Source organism: Cucurbita pepo, chromosome 5, assembly GCF_057944985.1.
Source record: "Cucurbita pepo subsp. pepo isolate OVF chromosome 5, ASM5794498v1, whole genome shotgun sequence".
NCBI classification, from domain to species: Eukaryota; Viridiplantae; Streptophyta; class Magnoliopsida; order Cucurbitales; family Cucurbitaceae; genus Cucurbita; species Cucurbita pepo.
The window spans coordinates 18,350,536-18,368,638 of NC_141802.1; the positions used below are offsets into that span (position 1 = coordinate 18,350,536).

The 18,103-nt window shown below is 37.4% G+C and overlaps 4 protein-coding genes and 1 non-coding gene across 6 annotated transcripts; 3 read left to right on the plus strand and 2 right to left on the minus strand.

Moving 5' to 3' along the window:
- Positions 1-361: 361 nt before the first annotated feature.
- LOC111794368 (DTW domain-containing protein) lies at positions 362-4,161 on the plus strand. Its single transcript, XM_023676337.2, has 8 exons — positions 362-771; positions 948-1,088; positions 1,204-1,296; positions 1,373-1,499; positions 2,205-2,314; positions 3,171-3,251; positions 3,384-3,463; positions 3,786-4,161. Exons 1-8 carry the CDS (start codon positions 460-462, stop codon positions 4,003-4,005), a joined length of 1,164 nt encoding a protein of 387 aa, XP_023532105.2. The 5' UTR covers positions 362-459; the 3' UTR covers positions 4,006-4,161.
- Positions 4,162-4,481: 320 nt separating this feature from the next.
- Positions 4,482-5,032, minus strand: LOC111794370 (uncharacterized). Its single transcript, XM_023676340.2, has 2 exons — positions 4,900-5,032; positions 4,482-4,788 (listed from the first exon to the last, which is right to left on the minus strand). The coding sequence occupies exons 1-2, from the start codon at positions 5,011-5,013 to the stop codon at positions 4,684-4,686; spliced, it is 219 nt and encodes a 72-aa protein (XP_023532108.1). The 5' UTR covers positions 5,014-5,032; the 3' UTR covers positions 4,482-4,683.
- Positions 5,033-7,719: 2,687 nt separating this feature from the next.
- LOC111794369 (riboflavin synthase) lies at positions 7,720-8,919 on the minus strand. 2 transcript variants are annotated; one of them, XM_023676339.2, is made up of 2 exons: positions 8,815-8,919; positions 7,720-8,753 (listed from the first exon to the last, which is right to left on the minus strand). In XM_023676339.2, exon 2 carries the CDS (start codon positions 8,695-8,697, stop codon positions 7,849-7,851), a length of 849 nt encoding a protein of 282 aa, XP_023532107.2. In that variant the 5' UTR covers positions 8,698-8,753; positions 8,815-8,919; the 3' UTR covers positions 7,720-7,848. The 2 variants fall into 2 exon arrangements, with proteins under 2 accessions (XP_023532107.2, XP_086980383.1); XM_087124257.1 differs by having other exon boundaries at positions 7,720-8,917.
- Positions 8,920-11,938: 3,019 nt separating this feature from the next.
- On the plus strand, positions 11,939-17,953 carry LOC111795837 (callose synthase 12). Its single transcript, XM_023678440.2, has 2 exons — positions 11,939-17,456; positions 17,538-17,953. Exon 1 carries the CDS (start codon positions 12,167-12,169, stop codon positions 17,453-17,455), a length of 5,289 nt encoding a protein of 1,762 aa, XP_023534208.1. The 5' UTR covers positions 11,939-12,166; the 3' UTR covers position 17,456; positions 17,538-17,953.
- LOC111796280 (small nucleolar RNA J33) lies at positions 15,096-15,176 on the plus strand. Its single transcript, XR_002815325.1, has one exon. It is a non-coding gene; the product is annotated as a small nucleolar RNA J33 (small nucleolar RNA).
- Positions 17,954-18,103: the final 150 nt, after the last annotated feature.

Genomic DNA, 18,103 nt, shown 5'->3' on the forward strand with positions numbered 1-18,103 from the left:
TTTTTGTAAAACTTTAGAATAGTTTTTTAATTAATAAATTACTTAATCATATTAAAGATCGAAAAGTAAATGAACGGAAATTTATTGTCATATAAGTCATGGGTCATGAATAAGATGACCGTGTTAAACTATAGATCCCACATTGGTTTATGAACGTATGATATTGACATAAGTTGCCATGGTTTTGCTTTGGTATTCTCTAAAATGCCTCATAACAATGAAGAACCCTAACCTTCAAATTGGGTTGGGTTGGGTTGGGTTTGCGTTTTTTTAATAATCATTTTGAAAGATCATACTTTTATTACAGATTTCAAAAGGTTTAAATGTCATAAAAACCTATAAGTATTCAATCTTAAAAAAAGAAGCCCAATCCAAATTCCACACTATGAATGAAATGCAGCGAGAGGAAACACGGAGCAGTATCGCGCTTCTTGGGAATTGGAGGAACATAAGTCCACCATGCTCTCCACTATAAGGGCCTTTGCCCCCTCTTTCAATCGCTCTCCATCTCGCGCGTTTTCAACCAAAACCCAGATGGATTCCATCACCAAAAACCCCGACGCCCGCATCTCGAGGTGCGCTTCCAACTCCATGTCAACAGAATCTCGCGGAACCAGTGAAGATACTCCGATCACGTTGCAGGAATGGCAGGGTTGGGGCTCCACATCTCCGATGCCTACAATGGTAACGGAAATTATCGAGGAATTGAAGGCTTTGGAGAAAAATATTGATGCCCAAATGAGTTTTGGTGGTAATGGGGGCAAGCTTCAGGTATGCCACAAATTCATTCAATATGTTCATCAGTTCTTCGTTACAAATGCAACGAATGTGTTAAATCTTATACCCATTTGCTGTTTCTCTATCTCTTGCAAGGAATTCATCTGGATAATGTTTTTGTATATTTCTGTTTATGCAAACGATTGCCCTTTTAATCTCCAAAATTCCAGGGATACTTTAAAACTCAGGAGGACAAGAAACACCGAGCTACATATCAGGCTCTAGGTAGTTCTGAGCAGAAACTCCAATTCTTTTCAGCTCGACAAATAGCATGTCGTTTGCTTGGCAGTCGGGATTATCTTTGTCAGAAGGTATAATTTGTTCTAAATGGTTCTTTATTTCTTGGGGTCCTTGAGTATTTACAGAGCTTAGTTATTATGAATTTAACTTCTCTAGCTTTCTTGGATTCTTTTGGAGACTGTTTAGTGCTGGCTTCCTTTTGAGGATTGTATGTGTTCAAGAGTCAAGCATTGTCCTCTTTGGTCTGGAGCACGGTTTTGGCTATATATGCATCCAAAGGTTTGTCTAGTGTTGATCAATTCTGGGTCCTTTTGATCTACTAAACTTGACTTAATGTTGTGGAGTCATTGTGCAGGATTTTCTGCGGCAGAACAACACAGGGAAGTTGTTGCTGCAAGTCTTTGGTGTAGAAGCCACAACTTTGTGCCTCTATGGTATCTCAGAACATGAAGATATCATGTGGAGTGCATTCAAGTCAGCAGGTAATTGTGTTCCTCGTGTAAGCTTTAACAAGACTATAAATGTATTTGTAATAGCTTAAGCTCACCGCTAGCAAATGTTGTTCTCTTTGAGTTTTTCCTTTCGAACTTCCCCTCAAGATTTTTAAAACTTGTCTGCTAGGGAGAGGTTTCCACGCTGTTATAAAGAATGTTTGTTCTCCTCTCCAATCGATGTGGGATCTCACAATCCACCTCCCTTCGAGGCTTAACATCCTCACTGGCACACTGCCTGTTGTTTGGCTCTAATACCATTTGTAACGGTCCAAGTCCACCGTTAACAGATATTGTCTTTTTTGGGTTTTCTCTTTTGAGCTTTCCTTCAAGGTTTTTAAAACACGTCTGGTAGGGAGAGGTTTCTACACCCTTATAAAGAATGTTTCGTTCTCCTTTAACCGATGTGGGATCTCATAATCCACCCCCTTCGGGGCCCAGCATTCTCGTTGACACATGTTCCTCTCTCCAATCGATATGGGATCTCACGATATTTTATTATAGCAAAAACTAAATATAATGTCTTACGCTATGACTAAGAAATTATGCATTTCATGAGGTGATTTATGGTATTCCTCTTCATCTATGAGAAATATATACCGATCGTTGCTGTCAGATTTACAAATTGTTGCTCATTAGCACAGTTGGCATGGCTTGTAATACCTATTTTCTTCTTTTGTTTACAATATTACCCAGGTAAAAGCAAGGTTTGTTGCCTTTACCCCAACAAAAATGCAACTTCAAAAAGTGTTCAGGAGGCCTTCAGCTCTGAACTCTCGACTAAGCAAGAACGCACGCAGCAAACGGTACATATTTGTCTGAAACAGTGTTGTGATTGTCCCTTTCTTGATTGAGTTTGATTTCATATTATCAATTGGTACTGATACAAATCAAGACATGGTAGAAGAAATTTAAACACACCAGAATTCACAAATCATTTCTCTAATTTGGTGCACTAGTTCACGTGCATGCATGGCTTATCATATTACTTGTAACAGCCCAAGTCCACTACTAGCAGATATTGTCCTCTTTGAGCTTTCCCTTTCGGGCTTCCCCTCAAGGTTCTTAAAACGCGTCTGCTAGGGAAAGGTTTCCACACCCTAATAAAGAATGTTTCATTCTCCTCCCCAACCAATGTGGGATCTCACAATCCACTCCATTTGGAGCTCAGTGTCCTCACTGGCACTCGTTCCCTTCTCCAATCAATGAGGGACCCCCCAATCCATCTCCCTTCGGGCCCAGCGTCCTTGCTGGCACACTGCCTCGTGTCCACCCCTCTTGGGGCTCAGCCTCCTCGTTGGCACATCACCCGGTGTCTAACTTTAATACCATTTGTAACAGTCCCAAGCGCACCGCTAGGAGATATTGTCCTCTTTGGGCTTTCCCTTTCAGGCTTCCCCTCAAGGTTTTTAAAACGCGTCTGCTAAGGAGAGGTTTCCACACCATTACTATTCTTGTGTGATCATTATGGCTGGGCTACCTATTTATTCATCATTTATGGAAGACTTCTAGGCTCAGCTTTTCAATCCTTGCAGTTTCAAGTACTGTAACTTGGTATTCTGGCTGATGTTATGTTATTTTTGGCTATGGTTTTCGTTTCGTAAAATCTCGTGTTCTTCCAGTTGAACAAGGTCATAATGTTCTTGTTGATTCTACTCATAGACTGATGGAGATGGAATTCTGAATTTTATTTTGATTGATGGTACATGGAGCAACTCTGCTGCAATGTTCAACCGACTCAGGGTAATGTTAATGTAGCATTTTTGAATCTCTATCTTCTAGTTGGATCTTTGCTGGGTTATTTCTGGAGAAAGCCAATGTTTCGCCTATAACACAGAATGACTGACTAGTCTGATGATTGTTGCTATTACGCAGGAGCAAGCCAAATCAGTTTGGGGGGAGGACCTTCCATGCATATCCTTGACTACTGGCTCGTCTGCAATGCATAAACTCAGGTAAGAACTCAAGCCAGCAATCCATTATATTATCGAACACTTTTCGATTCTTTTCCATGGCGGGGTAGATCATTTGAGGTGAAAGCATGATTCTTTTATAGAACATTAAACTCTTTTTACTATTCTACACACGGCCCATACGAGTATGAACCCACCTGGGCTAGCATTCTCTGGTGCTTTTGCCGGACACCCAATAGGAATAGTGACCGTCGTAGTATTATGATAAACATAAGAATCATTTTCCTTTTCGTAATGTACGCGATGGTAAATGGAGAAATTTCCTGATGCTCGAGGACCCAACCTTTCTTTTGTGAATGTGAAGGCCTCAACCATCATGGGACCGAACCTGCACAGCAGCAGCAGCAGCTAGCCTGCTGTTTGAACTTCAACTCATTCCAAGATTAAGTTCGGTTGGATTGGAAAAACAGGGCGAAGCATTGGAAGATTCTCTGGAAGTATTGTTAGAAGCTCTCACTTCTCGACGCATTCGGATGGGGCGATCGATCACTCGTAAAGTTAGACATGCAACCAGCTTTTGCTAGTGTCAAGTATGATGTTCTTGAAACCCCTTATAGTCCTAGTCTTAGGATTAATTTTGAATATCAGTGATTTCAATTTTCGTAAGAACGATCTTTTTTCTCCGATCTTTTTTTATACATATTTATTATTGTTTATGGAGACCGTATTCTTTGCCCTCACTCTGTTGCTATCTTTTTTTACTGTTCAACCCGGTTGGAGCGTTTGAACCTTTAACCTTTTGAATTTGGACGTGTATGCATTATTAGTTCAGCTATTTTAAGGTTATCCCATTCAAAGAACACTCAGACTGGAGGTAGATCAAATTCGTCAGACAAGATTGCAATTTAAGGTTGTATTGTTTGTAAATTTGTAAAAAAAAAAAAAAAAAAAACAACCTTTTCTCTTTAGCCTAATTTAAGGAAAAGACTTTTTTTTTTTTTTTTTTTTTTTGTCGTCCGAAATTCTCAATTTTCGGCAATAATTTTATTAAAATAATAAGAAGCTAAAAACTAAAATTATTATTTAATCTATTTTTTAATGTACAAAATAAGAGACTTTTAACAACTTTTTCCATCATCTATCCTTTCTTTCCACAAGAAAAATCACATTTAAAAAAAAAAAAAAAAAAAAAAAAATAGACAAACAGAGTTGCGGCCGAGGTGGTTCCCGCCGTCGCATCCATGGTCGTCCCCCGGCGGAGCTCATCTGTGAGCCGTCACCAGAGTTTCAATAAATCTCAACCCATCAAATTTGGGAGCAAATTTATCCGCCGAAGACGAAGAATTCTGTCCTAATTCCTTTTCCTCCTGCAAATTAAACTCTCCAGATCTCAAAAACCGCGAAAAAGACCCGAAATTTACGAGTCAAATTCAACAAGATGGAATCTTTTAATCGACGATTTGTGGATCAAGGCTTACCTGACAAGGGAGCTGAATTTTTGGGTCGCAGAACAGAGTAGAGGAAGAAGGGGAAGCGGAGACGGCGGCGGAGGCGGCGGCGATGGAAGCGGCAATGATACCAGATTTCTTCATCTTGCAAAAATGGAGGAAGCGTGGAAGAAGAAGAAGAGGAAAAGAGAGCAATTTCGGTGAAGCAGCGACGGCGTCTAAATTAAATAAATATATATTGTGGAGAGAGGAATTTTTGTAATTCACAAATAATTGGCGCGGTATTGTCCGCCGGTTCGGTGTCGTTAAATTACCTTCTTACCCCCCTTCTTTTTCTTTTTTAAATTTTAATTTTGCTTTTACATCTTGTTATATGACGTAAATACCCCCCTTCTTTTTCTTTTTCAAAATTTTATTTTATTTATATCAGCTACGTTATTGAGCTCTTCTTAGGCAAAATTGAGCTTTATCTATGACAAAAATATTTTAAAATAAATAAATAATAAGCTAAATTAAAAAAAAAAATCATTAATAGACTTTTAAAAAATTCAATAATACCATTTTTTTAAAAAAATAAAAAATAATTTTCAAGACACGGTTTAAAGTTCAACCGTATTTTTGAAACAGAATATTAATGATTTTCATAAAAAAAATTAATGGTAAAAACATTTTTTAATTTTTTAATTTTTTTTTATGTTTAAGGTTATTTTGCAGACAAAATGTAAAGTTTGGGATATTTTTATTAATTTAACTTAAATAATAAAAACAATAAAGCTTTATCTAGAAAGGGTAAGTTTGTCAAATGGCATAGAAAACGAGAATTAAAAAAAAAAAAGTTTAATTTGGAAAATAACCTTAAAAAAAAAGGCCTCTGCGGCACACGGACGTTGATTCTTTCGAGGCAAGCGGTTGGGAGTTAGTCCACTGGCCCTACTCTGATTGGTCAATTTTTCCTTACATGTCCAATAAGGCTTCTCCACGTGTATGGTGTCGATTACACCACGTAACAGTACCTCCTTCACTACCTACCCATCCCCATCATCCCCGCCTTAGATATTTAGAACACCACCGGTGGAGGAGGAGGAATTCCCGTCGTTCACACTGTGATTTGACAATTTTACCCTGTAATTTTGAAATTCAAATATTAGTATAATTATTTATTAATGTGATCTAAATAAATCATTAAGCAACCATCAACTTATCTAATTTTCTATAATTTTCCTCAATATCGTGTCATTTTAAAATTATTAATTAATTTTTCTATTACAAAAAATAAAATTAATTTTGTTTCCCTTAAAAGCCATTTTCCCCACGAAATAATTCGTTGGTTAGTGGAAAAAAGTGATTTCGTAAGGGCAGTGATGTCAAAACGACTTTTTTCATGGGAATATTTAATAAAAATTAATAGCCACAAAAAACATAACACGTGTCCAACCCCCTGCATTGTCCACCACTATTTTTTTTAATCCAATTCAACCCACATTAAATTGTGTTTATCTTCAAATTTAAATTTGAATAAATCGTATTAATTGTTTTAAACTAAAATAAATTAAGGTGAGCCATTGAATTTTTTTTTTTTTTTCGCTCAAACTACATGTGATGGAAGTCTAAATTTGAGAATGGTTGAATTTGGGTAAGAGTCGAATAAAAAATCTATATCATGTCCCATCACTAAAGCTTGACCCGACCTTGACCTCGACCTCCTCAACTCCGACCTCTCATTGTCTTACGTCATGTGATACTAGTTGTCGCTCGGTTATTAGGTCAGTGGTCGAATTATTTGTGTGAATGTAAGTAGTTCCATGTGGCACATTGGCTCCAAATATCTGGCTTCTCCACAACCTCATATCAGAAAAAACCAATGATCTTCCCATGCCAAGTCATTCAAAAGGATAATACTATGTACAACTATGGAAATTAAAACTAAGGCTAAATTAATATAAAAATAATAATAGACTTGACTCACCTCCTGCTTACCCGTGGACATCTCTATCTAGTCATTCACTGTTTAGCAACATAACTCCTCTTCCTGTCCCTGCCCGTGGACGTTCCTACCTAAGTCACTCATCATTAGGCAATAGAACTTCTCTTCTCCGTCCCCACCCGTGGACATCTCTACTCAAGTCACCCATTGTTTAACAACAAAAACTCCCCCATTTGAGAGTTTGGTTGCCAAAACTCATACATGATCAATTGAAAGTTTTAAACTAAGACCTATATTCAAGAACGTATGTATAATTTAGCTCGTACTTTACTTGTACATGTAAAGATCCTATAATACGCGTCAGTTAGTAAAGCACGAGCCATGTTGTGTATGCCTTGTTGAATAAACTCTTATCTTCCCCTAATCATGATGAGCCAACCCTACTCTCAGACAATAATAGTAGCACCTATTAGAATGGAATGCAAGTGTAACAGCCCAAGCCCACCGCATTTTGACCCGTTAGGTAGAGTCGTCAGCTTCACAGTTCTAAAATGTGTGTGCTAGAGAGAGGTTCTCACACTAAGAATGCTTTGTTCCTCTCTCCAACCAATGTGAGATCTCACAATCCACCCCCTTTGGCACCGAGCATCCCTGCTGGCACTCATTCCCCTCTCCAATCGACATGGGACCACCAATTCACCCTCTTCGGGACCCAGCTTTCTCGATGGCACATCGCCTGGTGTCCACTCTTTTCGAGGTTCAACTTCCTCGCTGGCACATCACTCGACGTCTCGTTCTGGTACCATTGTAACAAACAAAAAATCTAGAAGAAAAATTGGAGAAATACAAAAAGGACAACATTCGCTAACGATGAGCTTAGGCTTATATAAAATAACAAAGAAGTCGATCTAAATTGACAGGGACAATAAAAGACGAGACAGTAGAAGACCATTAGACCATTTATTCCTCCCCAACCCCAAGTTGATAATGGCTAAAATACATAGCATAACAAGGCAAGTCAAAGCTTTTAAGACCTTATTTTCAGGCTTTTACTGTCAGTGAGACTCGATGGAGCCGATGGCACCATTGGTGAGGAGCCGCTGCACATACTTGCCAAGAATATCAACCTCCAAATTCACCAAATCCCCAACTTTCTTCAGTGGAACCACCACAGCATTCTGAGTATAAGCAACCAACATGAAGTTAAAAGCCTTTTCCTCATCAAAAACATCCACCACAGTCAAGCTAGTTCCATCCACCGCAATGAATCCCTTTGCTACAATATAGTTCAGCACAGCCTCCGACGTCCTCACCTTTACCCACAACGAGTCCCCCTCAGCATCCATCGACACTATCTCCCCTGTCCCATCCACATGCCCCTGCACAAAATGCCCACCCATTCGGCTGATTGGCTGAACCGCCCGCTCCAAATTCACCGGAGAACCCGGCACCAGCTCCACCAACGATGTCTTCCTGAGCGTCTCCGGCGCTAACCCCACCTTGAATTCAGATAGTTTGTGGTCAAAAGCCGTCACCGTAAGGCAAGTTCCATTCACAGCAATACTGTCTCCAAGGTTAACGCCTTGAAGAACAGTTTTCGCTGTAATTTCCAAATCAAAACCCCCATTTTCAGCAATACCCAAGTTTTTAACACGCCCCATTTCTTCAACAATGCCGGTGAAAAGGCATTGGACGGAGCTCCTCCGCCGAGATTTGCACGGAAATTGGGGCTTCTGACTAGAGGTGAATACAACGAACAGAGATCTTTTGGGATTGAATTTCAAATTAGGGCAGAATTGAGACGATGCGGGATGAACATTAGGAATTGGGTTCCTCGCCGGAGAAGCCATTTTCGGGATGCTGGATAGTGCGGTCGCCACCGAGAGCGAAGAAAAAGTTGCCATTTCCTCTGTTTTAACTACAGAGCCGGAGGATTGAAACCCACGAAAGATCAAAAACCCTAAAGCACCCAATAGAATTTGCAGAGGATCGAACACGGAATAGAAAGAAGATGAACGTACAGCAACGGTGATATCGCCAGAGATGGAATTTGTTAATAAATTGTTCATCGTTGAGGTTGAGGCGTGGATGGTTCCTGCTGCTGCAGACTCAGACGGCATGCTCTGTAACATGGCTTTATTATTAGTTTTTCTAAAGAAAATTTTAAATTTTAAAATTATAATGATATTAAAAATTTATTTTTCAATAATAATTAAAAATATATATCGTTATTTATCAAACAAAAACCTTAATCATTCAAAAATTCAAACAATACCCTTTAAACATTTTTTTTTAAAAAAAAATTAAAAAGTATCTTTATAGTAATTTTGAATGAAAAGTAGTTTTCAAAAATACCTTTAATTATTTAAAATAATTAAAAAAATATTTGGAGCCATAAAATTTTAATTTTTTTTAATATCAATATAGGGACGAAAACGTCTATCAACACCCTATAAATTATTTAATATTATTTTTAAAAGTTTACCATTATTTTTGAAACATCATATCCATGGTAAATATATTTTTTAATTTCTTAAAAAATTTAAAATTATTTTTTAAAGTTTTTAAAAAAGTTTAATATTAATGAAACTAATTATTAAAAGTTTTGAAAATAACATTTTTAAATTATTATTATTTATTAAGTAAATAGAGTCCTCAAATATAATAAAACAAATCTAAATTATATTGGAAAATTAATACGGCATGATACATGACAATAATATTTAATAATGTGAGAGGCGGGGTGGCCTTAATTCCGGAGTTTTTTTTTTTTTTTTTTTTTTTTTTTTTTTTTTAATTATTATTTTTTCTTATCATTTTCATTTTTTTAATTAAAATATTTGGTAGACTAATTAAAATAAATGAAAAACGCAGCTTAAAATAAAATAAATTTAAAAAGATCCATAATTTGTGTTACTTAGACTCTTAAATTAATATTTATATTAATTAAAATTCTAAATTTTCATGAGTTAATTAATTTATACCCGTGTATAATAATAGAATGCATTAAACTCTATGCATATGGTAGCACATGGTACTTACTTAAATAATAGTTGAATGACTTCATTGATACGTCAATTGATTAAATCTCATATTTAGTGTCACAATTACTTCGAAATTGTGTATAGTATTCATGATGAGTCATATATGATAGCTATATGCCAGGAGGAACGAGCAATGTTTGCATTAAATTAATAAACAAATTAACCACAAAATAACTTTATTTATGATATTGTCCGCTCAATAATTCTCTTAACAAAATATATCATAAAGCCTCCTCTAAGGCCTCATTCTCTAGAGCACTCGAACAAAGTACATAATTTATTCAATATTCGAGAATTCTATTGACATAGCTAAACTAAGAGTGCGTGAATTTGATATTATATTAGAAATCATGTACCATCTACAAAAATACGATATTGTCCACTTTGAATATAATTTTATATTCGTACAGACAAGTCATAGGGTTGTCCACGTCAAAGTCCCAAAAGCTACGCGTCCGTCTCCCCGCCCTTTCTATTCTTGAATTACTGCACTTTGATTTGAATTTTGAAAATCATGACCGCCACGTCATATATACAATTTGAATAAAATATTAATTCTTTTCTTCTCTTCCCCCCTTTATATAAAGTAAAAAATTTAATATTAATTGATTTTTATAATAATAATAAAAAAATTATGTCGCATTAAAAATTGACTTTTAAACTTTTTGACAAATACACGTAATAATTCAATATTTATAAAACAATGAATGACTATAATTAGTTTATGGGTTATTATTACTATTTAATAAATATATGGCGTAGTCAACTAATTTACTAATTTCTATAGGCGAGTAAATACAATAGTTTTTTTCTTCGGAAAACTCGAACCTCCCTGATATAAGAGAGAGCGTTTGAAATATCTTGAACCCCTTAAACCTATCTTGATAATGAGAACGATATACGTATTTTATACAACGTGCCAATAATTAAGTACGTAAAATCTCAACTTGATAGAACCGAGATCTAACTTCAGATACCCTAGTTTTTATTTTATTTTTTGAAATAGTAATTATAAATTATAATATTTCCACGATGGATCGTGGTGGGTCCCTCCATAATATTACTTAACCATTAAGGTGCATTTTGGGAAATGAAATTCAAACCAAGCGGGTCGTTTAGTCAACTTCCCATCACAGAAAAAAGGCTTCTTTCCCAACTCCCGACACACGTGGCAAACGCTGATTGGATATGTGGAATCTTTTTTAAAAAAGAAAATGTAAAATACATATTATTTTAATTCCTAGGCTTTGAATTCGCTCCATACACTTTTGAATTTTAGGATTCCCTAAACTTCACTTTTTATTTTAAATCAAATCATTTCCACTAAATTCTGAATTACATATTTACCAAAATAATAATAATAAATCTCAAATTATATTCTTTATATAATTTATGCTAAATTAATTAAAATATTCTTAAATTTTGTATTTTATTTAAAAATAACCTTAAATTTTTAAAAAAATTTTAAAAAATATTACTTTTCGAGAAAACAATTAATATTTTATTTAAAAAATATTCGTCAATTTTCAAAAAATTTATTAATATTTTTAAATTAAAAAGAATAGCTATAAATTTTTTTTAATAAATAAAATTTTTATCGTTAGTATCCCATTTCAAATATATCAATAAACTTTTCAAAGTAACGTTACAACATTTTATGGATAAGTCGATAGACGATTTTTGTCATATATCGACAATATGAATTGTACATTTTTTTAATAGAGGTAAATGACGTTAATGTTAACTTTAAAATTATTTTTAAAACGTTATTAAAAGGTTCGAGAGTATTTTTTATATAAATTTTTGTTGAATTTAAAAATATTATTCAAATCTTTTAAAAATTTAAAGATATTTTTGAGATAAAATTAGGGATATTTTTATTAATTAAGTCTCTAAAAATAAATAAATTATTTATTTAAGATTAAAAGATATGGTCCATTACAAGGATTCACATTCGGTCAGTATATTTTAATTGAACTTTAATTAGTAACTTTACAATTATGGATTAAAAAAAAAATTAAAACTTTAATTAACTGTTTTCTAAAATTTGGAACTAAAAATACTGATTTTAAGATATTTTGAATTTCACGGCATAGGAAAATCGCACGAAACGAGTAGATGAGACGAACAAAACGGCAACGCGTAGAGCAGGAGTCTTCTCCTTCTTCGGCCTCCATTTCTGAATGCGAGAGGTTGTCTTGTCTTTGGATCTTCAACCTTTTATCTCTCTACTGTTAAAGATTTCTCTCTCTTCTCTTGGTCGGAATCTGAAGCTGTTTAGAAGCATATTGTAGTTGTTTCTATTGAATCTAACCTTGATTTTGATGTCATGAGTACTCGCCAGCGCCCTCAGCCGCCGCCTGATGAAAATGAACCCTACAACATAATCCCCATCCACAATCTCCTTGCTGATCATCCTTCACTTCGTTTTCCGGAGGTACGCGCCGCCACTGCTGCCTTGCGGGCGGTTGGTAGCCTCCGGAAGCCGCCGTATGTTCAATGGCTTCCTCACTTGGATATCCTCGATTGGCTTGCGCTTTTCTTTGGGTTTCAGAAGGATAACGTTCGGAATCAACGGGAGCATCTTGTGCTTCATTTGGCCAATGCTCAGATGCGTTTAACCCCTCCTCCTGATAATATTGACACTCTTGACGCCGCCGTTTTACGGCGCTTTAGGAAGAAGCTGTTGAAGAATTACACCAATTGGTGCTCGTACCTGGGGAAGAAGTCCAACATTTGGATCTCGGATCGTCGTGAGGCGGATCAGCGCCGCGAATTGCTGTATGTTTCGTTGTACTTGCTCATTTGGGGTGAGTCTGCAAATTTACGCTTTGCTCCTGAATGTATTTGTTATATCTTCCATCACATGGCCATGGAAATGAATAAGATTTTGGAGGATTATATAGATGAAAATACTGGACAGCCGATATTGCCCACTTTTTCGGGCGAAAATGCTTTCCTAAATTATGTTGTTAAACCCATTTACGAGACCATAAAAGCTGAGGTTGAGAGTAGCAAAAATGGAACTGCCCCGCATCGAATTTGGAGGAACTATGACGATATTAACGAGTATTTTTGGAGTAAGAGGTGCTTTGAGAAACTCAAATGGCCCATTGATGTGGGTAGTAACTTTTTTGTGACTTCTAGCAGGGGTAGGCATGTGGGCAAGACTGGATTTGTAGAGCAAAGATCTTTTTGGAATTTGTTTCGAAGTTTCGATAGTCTATGGGTCATGTTAATTCTATTTCTTCAGGCCGCCATTATTGTTGCATGGGATGGTAGGCAGCCATGGTTTTCGTTGAGGGAGCGAGATGTCCAAATTAAGCTTTTGAGTGTGTTTTTCACTTGGAGTGGCTTGAGGTTCGTGAAGACATTGCTTGATGCAGCGATGCAGTATAGTTTGGTTTCAAGGGAAACTTTGGGACTTGGAGTGAGATTGGTAATGAAATCCATTGTTGCTGCAGCATGGACCATCTTGTTCGTAGTTTTTTACGTGAGGATTTGGACGCAGAGGAACCGAGATAGAATTTGGTCTGCTCAGGCTAACAAGGACGTTAGCAATTTTCTTATTGCAGGCGGTGTGTTTATTGTTCCAGAGGTTCTGGCGTTGGCTCTTTTTATCCTGCCATGGATTAGGAATTTCATGGAAGAGACCAACTGGAGGATCTTTTATATGTTATCGTGGTGGTTTCAGAGCAGGACTTTTGTTGGCCGTGGGTTGAGGGAAGGCCTGGTGGACAATATCAAGTACAGCTTGTTTTGGATTCTGGTGCTTGCTACAAAATTCAGCTTTAGTTATTTTCTGCAGATCAAACCCATGATTGCCCCTACAAAATCACTGTTGCAATTGAGGGACGTCACGTACGAGTGGCATCAGTTCTTTACGAGAAGTAACAGATTTGCTGTCATACTACTTTGGCTTCCTGTTGTCTTGATCTACCTCATGGATTTGCAGATTTGGTATTCAATCTACTCCTCTTTTGTTGGAGCAGCTGTTGGGTTGTTTGATCACTTGGGTGAGATACGGAATATCCCACAGTTGAGGCTAAGATTCCAGTTCTTTGCCAGTGCCATTCAATTTAATCTGATGCCTGAAGAGCAACTTCTGAATGCCAGAGGGACACTGAAGAGCAAGTTTAAAGATGCTATTCATCGGTTGAAGCTTAGATATGGTCTTGGCCATTCTTATAAGAAGCTTGAATCTAACCAGGTTGAGGCCACTAAGTTTGCTATAATATGGAATGAGATAATAACTATTTTCAGGGAAGAAGATATCATCTCTGACCATGAGGTTGAGCTATTGGAGTTGCCCCTGAATTCTTGGAATATTAAAGTTATTCGCTGGCCATGTTTCCTTCTTTGCAATGAGCTATTGCTCGCACTCAGTCAAGCCAAAGAATTGATAGATGCTCCTGACAAATGGCTCTGGCATAAGATTTGCAAGAATGAGTATAGACGTTGTGCTGTTATTGAAGCCTACGAATCCATCAGGCATTTGCTACTCCAGATTCTTAAGCATAATTCTGAAGAGAAATCAATTATGACAGTTTTATTCCAAGAGATTGATCATTCTATCGAACTTGAGAAGTTCACAAAAACATTCAATATGAATGCATTGCCAGAGCTCCATACCAAGTTGATCAAACTTGCTGAACTATTGAGCAAACCTAAGAAAGACACAAACCAAGTTGTAAACACACTACAGGCACTTTATGAAATTGCCACTCGAGACTTTTTCAAGGAGAAGCGAAGCGGTGATCAACTAATAGTTGATGGATTGGCTCTCCGTAACTCAACCTCAACCACTGGGCTTCTTTTTGAAAATGCTGTTAAGTTTCCTGATGCTAGTAATGAGAGCTTTTACCGCCAGGCTCGTCGTTTGCATACTATTCTTACCTCTCGGGACTCTATGCATAACATACCAATCAATCTTGAGGCAAGGCGCCGACTCGCTTTTTTTAGTAACTCCTTATTCATGAACATTCCTCATGCGCCTCAAGTTGAGAAAATGATGGCTTTCAGTGTCCTGACCCCCTACTACAGCGAGGAAGTATTATACAGCAAAGAACAGCTTCGTACTGAAAATGAAGATGGAATTTCAATTCTGTACTATCTGCAGACAATTTATGTTGATGAATGGAAAAATTTCCTGGAGCGTATGAACCGAGAAGGAATGATGAAAGACGGTGAAATTTGGACAACTAAGCTAAGAGATCTTAGGCTTTGGGCGTCATTCAGGGGACAGACACTAACCCGAACTGTGAGAGGAATGATGTATTATTATCGAGCCCTCAAGATGCTGGCATATTTGGATTCTGCTTCAGAAGTGGACATTAGGGAAGGATCACAAGAGCATGGTTCTTTGAGACAAGAAGGTAGTATTGATGGTTTTGCCTCAGAAAGCTTACCTTCATCTAGGAACTTTAGTAGATCTGGCAGTTCAGTAAGTTTGCTTTTTAAAGGCCATGAGCATGGGACTGCTTTGATGAAGTATACTTACGTGGTTGCCTGTCAGATTTATGGGACCCAAAAGGCCAAAAAAGATCCTCATGCTGAGGAAATTTTATACTTGATGAAAAGCAACGAGGCCCTGCGAGTTGCCTATGTTGATGAGGTTTCTACTGGGAGAGGAGAGAAAGATTACTACTCTGTTCTGGTAAAATATGATCATCAGCTAGAGAGGGAAGTGGAGATTTACAGGATAAAGTTGCCTGGTCCCTTGAAGCTTGGAGAGGGTAAACCGGAGAACCAAAATCATGCTATTATCTTTACACGTGGTGATGCAGTGCAAACAATCGATATGAACCAAGACAACTATTTTGAGGAGGCACTCAAAATGAGAAATCTCTTGGAAGAATATAGGCACAATTATGGAATTAGGAAGCCCACTATCTTGGGAGTTAGAGAGCATATTTTTACCGGTTCTGTTTCATCACTTGCTTGGTTTATGTCAGCTCAGGAAACTAGTTTTGTCACATTGGGTCAACGAGTTCTAGCTAACCCATTAAAAATTCGTATGCATTATGGTCATCCAGATGTGTTTGATCGTTTTTGGTTCTTGACTAGAGGTGGAATCAGTAAAGCATCCAGAGTGATTAACATCAGTGAGGACATATTTGCAGGCTTTAATTGTACGCTGCGTGGAGGTAATGTTACGCACCACGAATACATCCAAGTAGGCAAGGGGAGGGATGTTGGATTTAATCAGGTGTCCATGTTTGAGGCCAAGGTTGCTAGTGGAAATGGCGAGCAAGTTCTCAGTAGAGATGTATACAGGTTGGGTCACAGGCTTGACTTCTTCCGTATGCTATCGTTCTTTTACACTACCGTCGGATTTTTTTTCAACACAATGATGGTAACTTTAACTGTGTATGCATTCTTATGGGGGCGACTTTATCTTGCTCTTAGTGGTATTGAAAATGCTATCGCAAGTGAATCTAATAATGGGGCACTTGCTACAATTTTGAACCAGCAGTTCATCATCCAACTTGGTCTTTTCACTGCACTCCCAATGATTGTAGAGAACTCGCTTGAACATGGTTTCCTTGAATCAATCTGGGACTTTTTGACCATGCAACTCCAGCTTTCATCCATATTCTACACGTTTTCAATGGGAACTCGTGCTCATTATTTTGGAAGAACCATTCTTCATGGTGGTGCGAAGTATCGGGCAACAGGCCGTGGTTTTGTTGTGCAGCACAAGAGTTTTGCAGAAAACTATAGGCTTTATGCTCGCAGCCATTTCATTAAAGCAATCGAACTTGGTTTGATTCTTATAGTTTATGCATCACATAGTGCAGTGTCTTCTGACACGTTTGTTTATATTGCCATGACCTTCACAAGTTGGTTCCTCGTGGGTTCGTGGTTGATGGCCCCGTTCGTATTTAATCCTTCTGGTTTTGATTGGTTGAAGACTGTATATGACTTCGATGACTTCATGAACTGGATATGGTACCGTGGCAGCATATTTGCAAAAGCTGAACAGAGTTGGGAAAGATGGTGGTATGAAGAACAGGATCATTTAAAGACAACTGGGTTTTGGGGAAAGGTGCTGGAGATAATCTTAGACCTCAGATTCTTCTTTTTCCAGTATGGTGTTGTATATCAGCTTGGAATTTCTGCTGGCAGTACGAGTATTGCTGTTTACCTGTTATCTTGGATATACGTGTTTGTGGCCTTGGCAACTTACGTGGTTGTAGCGTATGCTCGGGATAAATACGCTGCTAAAGAGCACATCTACTATCGGCTCGTCCAATTCCTCATTATTATACTTGCAGTTGTCATTATAGTCGCCTTGCTTGAATTCACAGCATTTAGATTCATAGATATCTTCACTAGTTTGTTGGCATTTCTTCCTACGGGATGGGGATTATTGTTGATTGCCCAAGTACTCCGGCCGTTCCTCCAGTCGACAATACTTTGGGAAGTTGTTATTTCCGTGGCACGATTCTACGATATATTGTTCGGAGTGATCGTCATGATTCCCGTAGCAGTGCTATCATGGTTACCAGGGTTTCAGTCAATGCAGACGAGAATCTTATTCAATGAAGCTTTCAGTAGAGGTCTTCGTATATTCCAGATTGTTACTGGGAAAAAATCCAAGGTCGACCAAGATTGAGGTAATTGCTTGATCTCCAATGTTTGTATATACCAATTTCCAATAGGCAGCATTGATATAGTTAAGTTCCCATTCATTTCAGGGTTAGAACGTCAGCAGATGTAGAAAAATCATAGAACTTGGTAGTCTGTCTTCATGCTTTGATCTGCCGAGGTTCTCTGCTCGATAAAATCGCTTTTCCTCGTCTGAGGCAGACGCGAAATCTCGCTTGTGATTATATTTGGTTCGTGTTACAGATCTATGTATGGATAAGCTTTTCGTAGGTAATTCTGGGGAAGTTTTATGTATTATACCCTCCCACAGCATGGTTACATCCACGCAGAAAGTATATGTTGTAATAGATTTGTTTGATCTGATGATTGCTTGAGGTATTGACATTTTTTCTTTTGGAAATGCAGTGATTTGTTGATGTAAAAATGAACATAATGCTTGTAGCTTTCCATAGCCATTTCCCAGTACTTCCAATTATTGAGATTATACATACATTTTTGCGGTCAATCCTGATATCTGCTGTCATTGTAGACTACTATAGCATGGCCTGCATGTAAATATTAGTTGTGTTCGAGAATCATGATGCACTCATCCATCGATCACATCATGACACTTTTCAATTTGGGGTTTTTAATTTGGGGATGGGCTCTATCTTGA